Below are 14,827 nucleotides of genomic sequence, written 5' to 3' on the forward strand. Positions count from 1 at the left end.
AAAAAAAACTGCACTTCTTGATTAAATCGTGCAACGATGGCGTATCGGACGGTCAGCTAATTAACTATACCCTTCATGCCACTAGATGAATCTATAACAAAAATTAGTAAGAAATGCAGACATACGAAATGACGCAATTATGCCCCACAAAACATTGAGAGCGATCCATTGGGGGCAAAAAAGTGCACTGTAGGAATTGGCACAGAAGCAGCCAGAACAAGAAATCGCAGCCTCTCGTCGCTACCGCTACCTACAGAAAACTACAACCGTACGCTTTATCTAATCCCAGACTTGCATACTGGGCACAGTTTCTTTCTTCTCAGCCACTCGTCGATACACTGCAACGTGAAAACAAGTTGACATCAGATATGCAACAGAGTTCAGCGAAGATTAATGAAATATAAAACTCAGACTGCATACCTCTTTATGGAACTTGTGAAAGCATGGCAAATGGCGGATGGTGTCTCCCACAGAGGGATTTTCAAGGCAGACAGCACAGGGCTCTTCGATGCTATTCGACTTTCCAAAACAGAGAATCACGGATAACTAGTTAGGATTTTCAAACAAAAGAAGAAGAAAACTCATTTCATGAGTATTATTGAAAGAAATTTGTACCTGAACTACTGACTGTGGCAAGTTATTGATCTGACTTTCTGAAGCACCAGTGTGCTGGTGGTTATTTTCATCTAGTGCAAGTAGTGCATCGTAGTCACTTCTGCAACAAGAGCTCCTTCATCACATGTTCAAAAATTCATAGGATTTATTTGTTCGACTGTACGTCGCCAAAATCAGCATAAATGCGATTATACAGATAAGAAAGTAGCCCAGCAAGTGAGGTTAAAATGAATAAACAAAAGACAAATTCAAGCTTCAACAGTTTCTCTGGGAAAGAGGTCACCAATTACATAAATATGACCCAGGTGCACAAACGATAAAGCTGCTAAAGTGTATGACGGAAGGTTATATGTAAAATTTTCATTCAGATCAATAGCTAAAGAATCATACGTGTAAAACTGTTTTGAGATCCCAAGCTAATCAGGTAACATCAAGGCCAGTGGAGCAGGAGAAGGACCACTTACAAATCAATGTTAGGTTGAATGTGTGGACCACCATGATATCTGGGAAAAACAGGTCCCTGAAAATTGTAAACTAGAAGCTGTTAATAATCTGAGGATCGTTTCAGTAAAGCAATCAGGAACTGTAAACTCAATGAAGACTATCATACTACATAGTAGTTCAAAGAGCAGCTGAAAACACCACAGTGGTACAGGAGGACATATAAAAGAGGTGGTTCAGTACTCCGAACTGGAAATGGACTATAGTATGTACTGTCACCTAGGCATACACACTGCAAGATTTTTCTGTCACATATTTCCCATGTTTATGAAAACAGAAGGCCCTCTAACTTCATATTCAGCAATTGTGATATCATATAGTTGGTAGCAAAGGTTGCAGAGATACTGGTCATGTATGAGCTAGGTAATACATCAATAATGAGCTAGGTGCTCTCACAGTATTGTATTGAGACTGCCTAACAGCTCTAGAAGCCCGATGTACATCATCTTCATGTTGAAGTGACATTGCTACGACTGCATCAATCTGCTTTATGGAAAACCAAGAATCCGACTGTAATATGCATTTGATCTTCAAGAAGTCGAATGGATTACTTAGAGAGAGATGATCAGAAATTACCCCTTCTGTAGGGACAACGTGAGGAGATTCATTGTAAAGCTGCTCCTGAAGTTGACGAGCCAGTAACTCATCAGACTCCAACTGTGCTTGTATGGTAGGATCAACCGAGGTTCCATTACTGTATCCACTCGAACTAGGTCTAACTTCAGGGAACATGCCATCAGTGGTTATTATAGGAATATCATGTTGATGAGTGGTTTGATTTCTGCCAGCCGTTATTCTTGAAGATGCAAGCAATGAACCTGTAGGTTCATCAAGAGCACTAGAGCTTTCACCAGGATGGGAAGAACTTGAGGCATGTTTCCTCCTCCCTCTAAAAAACCTTATAGTTTTATTCCCCAAACGTTCAGGCCGTATTGTGGTTGCTCCACTAAGCAAGTTATTATTGCCTCCTGCTGCAGACCCATGATCCTGATCAGATGGCGCAGAAGATCCTGATTCTTGTCCACAACTACTAGTTGTCTTACTCATAAATGAAATGGGTAATTTATTTGTGTGATTATGTGTTGTTCTCCAACCTTGCTCAGGATTCATACCATAGCTGCTGTTGTTTACAACAGAAGAAGTTCCTCCAGCAGTTAGACGAACCCTGCAATAGCAGAGGTACATAAGTTCAAGTAATATCACATACTGACTATCCAACAATGCAGTGAAACCAGAAAAATAAAGGATTCATTTCATATCAATAAGGCTTCTTGCTCAATGAAATGGATTGGATAATAAATTTGACTTTTAAAACAATCAGTTTGATTTCACGGTACTCCATCGAGCTAAATGCACTATAATTCTATAAAATTTAATTCAACCAATGATTTATTACGTATTTAAGTAAACCGTATTGCTAAGTTTTGGAAGAAAAGACAATTCTCCAATATTTTGAGCTCATATCAGTACACAAACTAGCTATAACATGAAATGAATTCCCATCAATAAAAAACAAGAATGAATTGATGAACAGCTACGAGGAACAGATAGGAGGACATACCTCCTCATATTACCCTCTTCAATCCGCTCACTGTCCAAGAAATCATGGCTAATTTCTTTTCCTCTGTTGTTGCGACCTGATAAACTAACCCCAGAACAATTGCTTCTGTTTACATGATATTCATACGATGGAACCAATGTCTTGCCAGCTATGTCTGTTCTCAACCTTTTTGCCGTTCTTGTGTCCATGTTGTTTGCAGAAATCAATCTATCATTTCCTGTGCTTTCTTGCCTTCTTGTTGTTAGCAAATTATCAGTGAGATCAATCACATTGCCTTTACCCAAAACATCAAGCTGAGGACACGAACGGTGCAAAACTCCACTTGAAGAGCACATTTCTTGCTTTTCATCAACTTTTACGCTTTTTTTGGCTATGTTAGAGGGAGAAATACATCCATTGCGGACCAGCTTTTTGTGACCCACATGCCTTTGAGGAACAACACATGGAGTGCTTGAAGATTCTGCGACGGCCTCATTAGTGATCACTTCCCCTTTGACCTCCCCGGATCTCGATCCTGGACAAACATCAGCACCTGCTACAACCTTCAGCCTATTGGTGGTGGTAGTACCTGCTCTGTTTCGTGGCTTTCCCACTGGGATAGTAGGAAGACCTGATCCCACACCAAGGAAGTTTGCATTCCGATGATTTGCATCTCGTTGACTAACCTCCCCATCTCTAATTTGGCAGCTAGAGCTCCTTCCTCCAGTGCCACTACAACTTATGTGGTTCAAAATGCTGCTGCGCTGATCCAAACCATGTTTTCCAGCCCTCATTTCATTCTCAGAAGATGTACATGAAGTCAAGTTGCATGTTTGTGAGGACAATTTCAATTCAAGATCTTCTGATAATGCCAGAATTCGTGCCAATTCAGCTTGTCTGAAAATATGGTCAGCATCTGAAGGCGCAGGCGGTACACTACAAGCATCGCCTTGATTTGATGGGCCACGCAAGGAATCATCTCTGGTTTTAATTATAAGTCTTCTGCGTGGAAATGGATTAGTACCCGCCACAGTAATGTCCCTCCTGGAAACAGAGCTTGAGACAGGGCATGTTGACTGCTGTACTCGATCAGGAATGTCAGGAGCCTCAAGAACGTGATCAGAGTTCATGTCAACCATATATCCCTCTCAAGTTATTCAGTTGCAGAGAACTTGCCCCTTCACATTTACGTGTCAACTTAAGATTCAACAATTTGTCCAATGCTTACTGCAAAACAAAATGAAGCACTAGATTACAAAACGAGATTTCCAACATTTTTACGAGAACAGTATCTTTTTAAAGAAGAAAATAGAAATTAATAAGAAGAAAGAAAAAATGTGAGAAAACTTGGTTGGGGAGCTTAAAGTAGGAATTACGGCTGCTACATCTCGAGAAAATTTGAAAAACGAGATACATGTTTCTACCATGCAGGGACGGGACTTTCATGATGATGGCATGCAAATGACACCGATGACGGTGTGGCAGGCTGGCAGCTCGTGGCAGTCACTAGTAGTTGGGAATGGGAAAAGTAGGAGACAGCGGAGGGAAAAAGGGAAGGCGGCAGTAGGTAGACCAGGAGATGGTGCAAGTGGCAACTATCGGAGGGGATTTTCACGTGGAAGGGTTGGCAGAGCAAGTGTAGTCATATTGTAAGAGATTGGGAAAAGAATAAAGTATATGTGGAGGAGGGGATCAAAAACAATTGGAGCGGACCCAATGGATCAAATGGATTGCATTGGATTTGCTAGTAATGGAATTCACAAACTGCACACAATAGTACTACCAAAAATACAAAAGTAAGCAAGAGATACAACTGAACCAGATGAATTCTTGAAGAACGCTTTTGGGGAACTTTATCCTAACCAAGTAGGATCAACAGTTTAAATGAAGACAACAACATTTAGCATTGAGCAAATTAAGCATTAGCAAGTTGCCCAATTGTGAAGTGCAAAATACTACACAGTTGTTATGAATGTACCTTACTTGGAATTTTTTTTCGAAACAACACACCTGGCATATCAAATTTCCAATCAGCCACCATATTGTACCACTACCATCAATAACTGTAATTAGTTCAACTCAGAACAGAACAAATCTATTCACACATCCCATAATTAGAAGTAGATATATAAATTGTGGTATGACATTAAATACTTAATCTACATTGGCCACCAATTGCTATTTCACCAGATCGAATAAAAAATGAAAATTTCCAAGTAAATCCCCAACACCTGCTGTTACGCACACTTTTATATTGAAGTTTTCTATTTAGCAGGTGTCCACAGCCTGCGAGGCAACGGACACTTAACTGCTCCCCTGCACTCCTGCAGGCTACGGCCCCGTTTGGAACGGAGGATTTTCACAGGAAAAACGAAGGAATGGAACGAGCTCAATGAGACCACGGTGCAGGTCGGGCGCCGCTTGCCTTCAGCGCACGAGACGAGGCTCGGCGGCGGCCCGGGTCGAAGGAAGACGCCGACGAGGGAGGGCGCTGCACCAGGGTGGAGAAGGCCGAGGGAGAGGAGCGCGAAGCCGAAGTGGAGGGCGGCATGGGCGTGGAGGACGAAGAGGCGGCGGGCGCGATCGAGAGGAACGCGAATTGCGGTCGCCCGACCCAAAAGCCAAAACACATGGAATTCACACTAAATTATCAACAAAACCCTAGAGAGACCAGCGCGGTGAAAGGATCTCGCCGTTCGCATCCCTTCGACAAGTCTAGAGCTAGCGAAGAACCCTAGAACGCAAATCATCCGACAACAAAGATTACCTTGATTTTCCCCAATCTGGTGGCGAAACCCACGAACCCCAGATCGTGCGAGTCTGGGCCGCTCGGGGGTAGGGCTCCGGATCAGGGTGGCGGCGCTCGCAATCGCCGCGTGCTCCCAACGTGGCAACGTCCCTCTCGATCTCTCGCATCTCTCCCTGTCTCGTGTTCGGTTTGAGATCCCGTCGCCCGTCTCTCCTTTCCGCTGCCGCTTCGGGGGTAGGAAGGTAATCGGTGGGCTCTGGTGGTGAATCCGGCTGTGACACGCGACGGTTTCGACTTTTTTTTAGGAAACGACGTGGGGAAACTTGCTGAGAAAATTCTTTAATTGCTATAGAAAAATAATGTAATTTTCTATTTGCCATCCTATAAAATGAATTTTCTTATTTTTCGTTGATTCTAATTTCCATTCATTCCTTACCACTGTTTCTATTTGATCCATAGAAAAAACGCATTTACCCTTAAGTAGGAGTACGACGGCCTCAGGCGCGACTGTCAGCAGCTAATCGAAGTTTATAGCTCTTTAGATGCCGAATCTTATAATGTGATATGCTAGAGAGTTGTAGATTTTTTATGTTTTTTATAAGGTTTTTGAACACTGAATTTGGATGAATAGATAAGAAGATATGAATTTCTAAAGTCGTGATTTTTGCTGACCACTAGGAGATCTGCATGATTATATTTGTGACTATGATTAAGTATTGCAAAAATTAGAATTAATTTTTGTGTGAATATCAAAGTTGTAGAAAATTTTGTATAAATAATTTTAATGTGCTTATTTATTATGTTTCCTATTGTAAAAAAATAGATATGAAAATAACAAGGTGAATGGATTGCAGTAGATACTTTCTCCCTAAGGTTAAATGTGTCTTTTTTATTAGTCAAATAGACGACGGTGTCGAGGAAAGAATAAAAATTAGTAGCAGTGGTAAATAAGAAAGTTTATTTCGTGAGATAGCAAATAGAGAATCACCTTATTTTCCGATAACAAATAAGAAATTTTCTCAAAATTGTTCTACAAGCTCGACCCCTTTGTCTTTAATGTTGAAAATGCTCAGAAATTATATCCCATCCTATACTCTTTCCTGTATCATTTGTAATATAGGATTGTAAGAAAACAAAATCATCATACTGTTGAAAGAAATAATGGACAACATACAAGAATACAAAATGACATCTTACATCCTTGCATTAAACTATCAGAATTACAAAAGCATTCAGAATAAAGATTCAACCCTAATGTGTATGGCATGTCAAACAGCATGGCCAATGAAGAATTGTTACGACTGTAAGAAAACAAGATTCCGAAGTCCATAAAATAAATGTCTTCCAGTGAAACTAATCTAAATTGTCATAGTACATTACAGCCAAGAACGTTGTATTAAGGTGCACAGTAAAATTTGAGGTTATCGAGATTCTTGCAATTAGGTACATAAGAACATACCGCAAACTTGAGCAATCATGTATGTGAGAAGACAATATGATGCCTTGTTGAATGGAACACCAAGTCCCAGTTGAAGCCCATCTCAATTAAAAAGAAAAAGAAACGGAGAATCACTTCAACAGTCAGCCATATAGCAAGCCATACAGCACATAGTAGGCGCTTCTTGGTCTGCAACAATGAGCAGCAAAACTGCAGCTTCAGGTTGGTTAGCCAAGATTACCATGAACAATGCAGGGACACAAGAACACTAGATGGTCTTTTTTTATCACAATTTACAATCATTTGCAATATACAATCGGAAACAATCTTAAGTTTCCACTTTCCAGCACTTCTGTATCCAGCAGCATGGACATGAAAGGTGCATATCCACTCCAATGTACATAAAAGTAGTCGGATTCGCACTCGAAAAATACAAGACTAAACAAAGAGGAACAAAGTGTGTATCGGCAAGGCAGTGCTTGGAGCGGGAATTTTGTTGTGATCACACATTGAACAAAGACTCAATCTCTCTGACTTTGAATAAACAGCAACAACTCATGTAGAAGTTTTCTTCAGAGCTCTATCCAGCCTGACATTGAAGGGCGTCGAGTGCCAGTTCACCCTTTTGTCCTGCAACAATCCACTAAAGGATAAGTATATCATTAATATGTCACAAGAAATTTTTGTTGTGTTTTGTGTACCTCTCTGTACTTGCTTGTTGTATTGGGGATTCCATTAGTTCCTAAATCGGATCCAGAAGAACAGTACTCGGTGTCATGCTTTGTACAACTCCAGTTACTTCCCATTGTAGCTGAGATCGTAGCCCCCTCACGGTTATGGATTGGAGACCTTCGTGGAGATGATGCATCTGGCAATTGCTTAAGGTCACCAACAGTCAGAGCACCCAGGACAGGCTTTTCCTCTCGGCTTACCGAGGAGATGGAACAAGGAGATTTACTTTGCACCTTGTCCACTGTTGAGTTTTCAGAAGAAGCCAACCAAGTAGAGAGGCTTGCGTCCACAGAAACTTCTTTTTTGCTAGAGTTGCTAGTGTTCATCTTTGTCTGGTTTACACCTACATCTGGCACTAAGTTTACATTCTCCTTGTCCAATTTTTCACCTAGTACGGCTTGGTTCTTGAGACTCTTAGCTTCCTTCCACTGTGACATATTCTGAACCGGGTTCAGCACAGGAAAAACATACTTGCTTCTATCACGGGGATTGTTTCCTCTAATCAGAGGGCTTTCTTCCTCTACAGAGGTACCACTGCTCTTGGGCACAGGACTGATAACTTCTTGATCATTCTGCTGATCATTAGACATTGGCAGTGAGAACAGAGACTCATGAGACTCCTGCTTGTTCTCTTCACTGCTCAATTCCTCCTCATCCAGTAAATCAATCTTGCAGTCCACATAATCCTCCTCCTCTTCATCACTATCATCACCGTATACATCATCCTCAGCGTACTCATCTCCAACATCGTCATCGCTGTCACAGCAATTCCGGTACCGGTGATTCTCTGGGAGCACCACAGTCTTCTGCGCATGGTTTTCATCTTCATCTTCAGCGTAGATGACAACCTCTGGTGGTTCCTCATCTGGGTCAGACGCTTCTGCATTTTCATATGTTGTAGCATTCATGTCAAACGTTACTCTCTTCTTGCCACTGCTCTGACTCCCATGATCACTCAGCTCCCTACGCATCATGAAAAAGATGGCTTATTAACAGGCACAAAAGCTACATCATAATTCATACAGAAAGAATACATAGTTCATCGTCTACCTGAGCTCTGAATCAGGAGTAGAAACAACTGCTGCAACCACAGGAGAACATTTCACTGAATCCTGTGTGGAAACAACTCCTGCCACCACAGGAGAACATTTGACAGGGGAGAGTGGTGGCGTGGCTTGCTTCTCCAGCGGCAAAGAGCACACAGGTGATGCCTTCTGCTCACTCAACTCCCTGTGAACAAATGAAGAGTAAGAAACACGGCAGCACAAACAAATTACAGCAAAAAAATCCAAAAAGCATGAGAATAAGGCATTGGAATCTGTAGGCAAGCAGCTGGCATGGGCAGCAGCAATTGCCGACAGCATGAGGCTTGCAGCAACAAATCGATGAATATCGTAGCTCTAGTTCTTCTCTTATTATCTATGGCATTCTAACAAAAATCTGGAAGCACAGGCATAAAAGCGTTGGCATCTGTAGGCAGGCAGTTGGTTGCCAAGCAGTAGCACCCATGGGCAACAACGACCGCGGACAGCGTGAGGCTTGCATTCATGAATTGATGAACATCACAGCTCAGGACTTCTCTATGGCACTTTAGCAAACACGTGAGCCGCACCCATTTCACTCGCACGAGCAAGTGCGCCGCATACACGTAAACATGAGAGCACACGCACAAAGAGGAAGCTAAGCAATGCAGTTTACACGCACCTCAGCTCCTTGCCGGGGCCCGCGTCGGCGACCACTTCATCCGCGACCTTCACAGCCAACGGCGGCGTCGAAGCCTTCGCCCCGTGCAACGGCAGAGACGCCTCGTTCAGCACCACATCGGCCGCCGCCTCGCCGAACACCTCATTCGGGGCATCCGTAGCCGCCGCCGGCGTCGAAGGCTTCGCCCCGCGCAACGGCGGCGACGCTTCCTTCACCACCACATCCGCCGCCGCCAGCGACGCCTTGCGGACCACAGCAGCCCCAACCTGCGCGAGAAATCCCAAACCCTATCAGGAACTCGCTGCCACCAGAGCGCTCCACGGCGCAGGACCGGATGCCCGAAGTCAGAGCCCTCACATGATTCGGCCGCGGCGGGGACCTCGCCGGTGACTGCCTCGGCGACTTCCGCCGGCGGCGCCGCTGGTCGCCGTCGCCGCCGAAGCAGGCGAGGAAGCAGCCCATGGATCCGGAGATGCGGGGGCAGGGGCGCAGGGCAGGGCAGGGATTTAATGGAGCTTTGGTTTGAACTTTTTGGGGATTTTTTAGGGGTGCTTTAGCGTCGCTGGTTTGGAATCCGGCCGTTGGCGTGGAAGCAGGGCGCGGGTTGGCCAAGGCTCTAGAATTCGTTTGGGACTTTCAAACCGCTTTCCAGCGATTTTTCGATATTCTTGAAAATTGGAAAATGCAATTGAAATTTGGCGAGAATTTAGATAAATTTACTCGGTCAAATCTATAAATCGGAGGCAAAATTCGGACAAACCGCTCGAATTCTATTAAAAACCGACAACATTTCCCGCATTTCTTTTTTATCGAAAACCACTTGAATTCCATTAAAACCTTTCGATTTTATCGAATTTCAGTAGAGTTCAAAAAAACCAAAAAAAACTTAACTTTTTAAAATCGTTAACTAATTTATCTGAGCTTCAAATCTAATGAAACAAATTTTGTTGGTTTCTTTGTAACATGATCTACATGATAAAAGTATTTATACTCACGAAAAAGTTGTATATTTTCTATAAAAAATATATTTACTAAACCTAGTTAAATGGATAGTTAATTTTTTGCTAATCCAAAAATCATGAAACCAATTCCGTTAGTCTTCTTACATGATCATACGACTTTTAAAAATATATAAACTCGTGAAATAGTTATTGTAATATACAGGACTATGTAATTGTATTGCAACTAGATTAATTCATAACTAACCCATCACATCTCCAAATTTAGTGAAACTGCTTTTATTAGTTTACTTATACTATGCTTTATGTAAAAAAAAATACTAGACATGAAAAAATTAATTACAATGCTATTTCTTAACATGTTCACTTTATGCTTATGAACTTTGTAAAAAAACATGGAGAAATTAATAAATCTCTAAATGAAGTGAAACAAATTTCGAAGATCCTCTTAAGATATACCCTACACAAAAATATATGTTTACATGTTAATATTTATCTTAATATGATGGGCCAAATCATCATTTTTATATGACCAATTTCGATATTTTCTTCAAACTTCCTCCATATAAAATATGATGCAAATGGTATTATTTTTGAAAAAAAAAATACATAAGGTCTTAGAATTGTCTCTAGTATTTTTAGAATTTTTGTGATTTTTATTTTAATTTTTTAATTCAAATTCGAAAATCGATCGAATTCAGAATTCGTATGGACTGAATTGACCGGTTTTCGCGAATATTGAGCAGTTTTTGATGATTTTTTGAACCCTAGAGTGGGCACAGATTCGTGGGGGGTCGATCCAATGTTTGAATTGGCGGAGCCTGAGGGGCCCAGTCCAACAGGGGCAAGAGTCTAGGTTTTTAACTCCATGGCGCTGTTTTTCTATAATCTAATTAGTTGACCGCACGAGAGTAACCTAGCCTAGTGGATACGTATAATGAGAGAAATATGTTTGATTGCTCGTATGTATTATTCTAGTCTAGCTCGACGGATGTAAAGGTACATCCGTAACCTAACTCGACAGATGCAGGCTCCTGCATTAGCTCGTGTAGACGGGCTTACTTGTCAGTGCCAAAAAATCATTTTCATGCGAGCAATCAATCACCGTCTCAATTCTTCCATCCGCTCATGTAGCCTTGAATTCAATTAATCAAACAGAAACTCAACTCAACCTGTTCAGACAGATACAACCAACCAAATATTCTTATTTTCAACTAATATAATTATGTTTAGTCTGTTTTCTCTCAGCCTACATATATGATCTATGCGGGCAACCAATCACACCATAAGAAACTAAATCCAGACAATTGGTTAAATTGTTTTCAGAGGTGATTTTGTTTCATGAGAGAAACATTTCTAATAAGAATCTGTAGTTAAAATATTTCTACAAGAATCTAGAGTTCTAGCAAATGAGCCTAATATTTCTGAGCAGAATCTAGAACTGAAACATTTCTATAAAAATCTGGATCCTACCAAACAAGCACTTAATTTTTGAAGCTAGAGTTTGCTACCTTTGAGGAGGTAAAGACAAAATTTCACTTTTTAGCTTGAATTTTCACTCCAATGAAATTCACGCACCTACACCTAACCACCTGACCCGCACTACGCCTAGGAGTCCACATACCGATCACCGTTCAGATCGGCCCTGTAACACTCTAGGGACCACCTACCCATCTACAAGTATCTAAGGATTACAAAAAAGTCACTTTGGGAGTAGAATCACAAACTAACGACGAAACCCGATAAACTCGTGAAAAACCTCCTCCTCCTCCTCCTTCTTTCTTCTTCTTCCTCTTTTCTTTTTTCTTCCTCTTCTTTCTTCTTCTTTTTTTCTTCTTTCTTTATTTCGTTCTTTCTTTCCTCTTGCCTTCAGCCAGCCCTCCCCTGCTTAGCCCCCTCCTCGGTCGGCAGCCTCCACCGACGATGGTCGGGGCGATGCTGCGATAGCCCAAGGCAGCGCGACAGCTCGGCACGAGGCGCGCTAGAGGTGGCACTGACGAGGCAGCGGCTAGGATTTGGCACTGGTGAATGAGGCGTCAGAGGCGCTCGGGCCAAATGGGTTAGGATCTGGGTGATGACGATCCCACTGGCCTTATCTTTCTTTTATTTATTTTTTCATTTTATTTTATCCAATGGTCTATGTTTATTGTGCTCACTATGGCTTCATCGAGTGTCCAAATGGGATGATAGATAGCAAAACGAAATCATCTCAGCGAGATTTACATATCCTTGGTCTCCGACCGTCTATCCGAGCTACATGTCAAAAGGTTAAATTTCGTGCAGGTCCATGATCAACTTCTCAATTTCGTTTTTTAATTAGATTCATGCTATTATAAATATTGTGATTTTGGAATATATCATTACAAATTTGGTATTTAAAAATATACCATTATAAATCTCTTAAATTATAACTATACCATTACTGTTATAAATCAGACATATCTCGTAATGATATGAATCTAATTTCAAGAGATTTGTAATAGTATGAATTTAAATTTTAGGAGCTTCGTAACAGCATACATCTAATTTTTAGAAAACTTATAATATCATAGACCTAATTTTAACAAATTTATAATAATATATTTCTAAATACCGAATTGTAATGACATATTTTAAAACTATGATATTTACAATGACATGTTTTTCTCGGGTATTACAGGCCCGATGCGGTGCTTCCCGCGACGCCGATGCCAACACGGCGGCCACCGCTAGCGCCGCCGCCACGCCCCACACCATCGACCGACCAGCCTCCGCCTCGTCGACTCCGCTCGTCGCCGCCGGCCAACTACGGGAAGTTGAGGTGACCCGTGGCGGGGAGGCCTCCGAGCGACTGGCCGCGGTGCCATAGTACTAACTGCTTGCTCTCGGTGATTTCGTCACCCAACATTGCTGGCCCCGGTAAGCCCCCCGCTTGGGTGAGTTTGGAACGCATAGACATCGAAAGTTTTGGTTCTAATGGCTAATGGTTGCACATCATCATATATGTCATGTGTGTGGCACCAGATTAGATACTCTTTTAGCGTGTCACTGGAGGCATCCGAACATCTTCTGATTCATTGCAGTGGATTTTAGTGCCAAGCTTAGCATGAATGATCGTGGAAGTGGGCATGAAGTAACATTTCAAGCTTTGGCAGCCAGCGGCGGACCTTCCGTGGGGGCTAGGGGGGCTCAAGCCCCCCAAAGAGGAAGAGGGGAGGGGCGGGGGGGGGGGGGGGAGGATGTCCACAGCCAGTACATAGTATGATCCTTTTTGCTTTTGAGGACCACCAGTACATTATTGAAACTTTCCAACTGAGCCTTGATACTGCATAAAGTTCATAATACATACATTGCATCCATACAACTGAGTACTTAGCTATTGATATTGATTCGGAGTTTTCAATCCCTTTATTCTGCCCTTTAGGACATCAAAATGCAGACTATGCTTGATGAAGCTAGCGTGCCAGCACATCTGACGCTCCTTAATGCTGAAACTTAACTTTGCCTCCCTCGTAGTTGAATAACCTGCAACATTTAGAGGTATCTGCCAGGATTCAGATGAATCAACCTTTCGTCAGGGAAACAAATCCGTGCTTAAGAGCTGCCGACCAAGTCTTCTCGATGCCCATCATATCATCTCCGCACTCATGCATGTCCCAACCTTCAAGAGCATGCAATATTCCAGCAATGCGCCAAGCACCTTCTTGGCAGCCAATTCTGTGCGTACAGCCAGTTGTGTCATGCATGCTAATGTCTGATCGCATTATCTATTTTAGGCTTTGAGAAGTTCATGGGAGTTCTCACGGAACAAATAGTTCGCCCTTTTTTTGCGTTAAGAAAACACATAATTCTAACTCCAAGGATTTCAAGATTTTTCTCGCGGTATTCGAATATTGCCGTATATATACTCTTTAAGTGACTACAGAGTGCAGAGTCCTCGTGGTCAGAAAGAACTACTCGGCTAACCATTGCACACATAAACTGCAACTCACCTCTGCATTCTCGTCAGGATTTCTACCAGCGTTGGCGACCCGCTTTTGAATAACGCCATGATGTTGGCCCCGTCACTGCTCAGCACCCATGGGTGGCTCCTTATAAAGATCAAATAAAAAAGAAAAGGAAAACAGAGAGGTACAAGTGTTGCTTTGACATCAGGATCAGGGTCTGGTGAAGGAAAAAACAGATTCATGAGACATCAGGAAAGGACACTGGCGACTGCCTGACTAGCGAGACTTCAGAGCATGAAGGGGGCCTCTCCTGGCTGTTGTTGGTAAACTGCTTCTGAAGCAACCTGCCGAGCTCAGCCATCTCGCTTGCTTTGTTTCCAATGCACTCAACAATCATTTCATCTTTTCTGTTTCCCCCATTGCTGCAGCAGTGGATGATTCGCCCCCCAAGTAAATATAGAAATTCTTGAACAGCAACAAGCATTGGATCTGGAACAGACAGTCCAGATCGATATCCAACTGGTACTTTTTTTCCCGACTCCAGCAGAATTTGGAGTAAAACCAACCGACAAGTGACATCTTTTTTAAAAAAAAAAGAAAATTCAGGCCAAGTGCACAAATCAGAAGGTGAAACTTGTTAGTATGACAACACCAACAGTAATC

At 42.2% G+C, this 14,827-nt stretch overlaps 2 protein-coding genes across 4 annotated transcripts; both read right to left on the reverse strand.

The window, feature by feature from the left end:
• Positions 1-5,612, reverse strand: LOC133924566 (uncharacterized). Of its 3 annotated transcripts, XM_062370159.1 has the most exons (8): positions 5,424-5,612; positions 2,678-3,883; positions 1,693-2,281; positions 1,513-1,599; positions 1,080-1,135; positions 616-715; positions 421-519; positions 1-338 (listed from the first exon to the last, which is right to left on the reverse strand). In XM_062370159.1, the coding sequence occupies exons 2-8, from the start codon at positions 3,793-3,795 to the stop codon at positions 276-278; spliced, it is 2,112 nt and encodes a 703-aa protein (XP_062226143.1). In that variant the 5' UTR covers positions 3,796-3,883; positions 5,424-5,612; the 3' UTR covers positions 1-275. The 3 variants fall into 3 exon arrangements, 2 of the variants coding, with proteins under 2 accessions (XP_062226143.1, XP_062226144.1); XM_062370160.1 differs by lacking the exon at positions 1,513-1,599; XR_009910823.1 differs by lacking the exons at positions 1-338; positions 421-519 and having other exon boundaries at positions 639-715; positions 1,226-1,599.
• A 1,487-nt stretch (positions 5,613-7,099) lies between these two features.
• Positions 7,100-9,841, reverse strand: LOC133924567 (uncharacterized). Its single transcript, XM_062370162.1, has 5 exons — positions 9,637-9,841; positions 9,280-9,545; positions 8,626-8,805; positions 7,545-8,538; positions 7,100-7,473 (listed from the first exon to the last, which is right to left on the reverse strand). The coding sequence occupies exons 1-5, from the start codon at positions 9,739-9,741 to the stop codon at positions 7,399-7,401; spliced, it is 1,620 nt and encodes a 539-aa protein (XP_062226146.1). The 5' UTR covers positions 9,742-9,841; the 3' UTR covers positions 7,100-7,398.
• Between the last annotated feature and the right edge of the window lie 4,986 nt (positions 9,842-14,827).

This window comes from Phragmites australis, chromosome 7 (assembly GCF_958298935.1).
Source record: "Phragmites australis chromosome 7, lpPhrAust1.1, whole genome shotgun sequence".
In the NCBI taxonomy this organism is placed as follows: Eukaryota; Viridiplantae; Streptophyta; class Magnoliopsida; order Poales; family Poaceae; genus Phragmites; species Phragmites australis.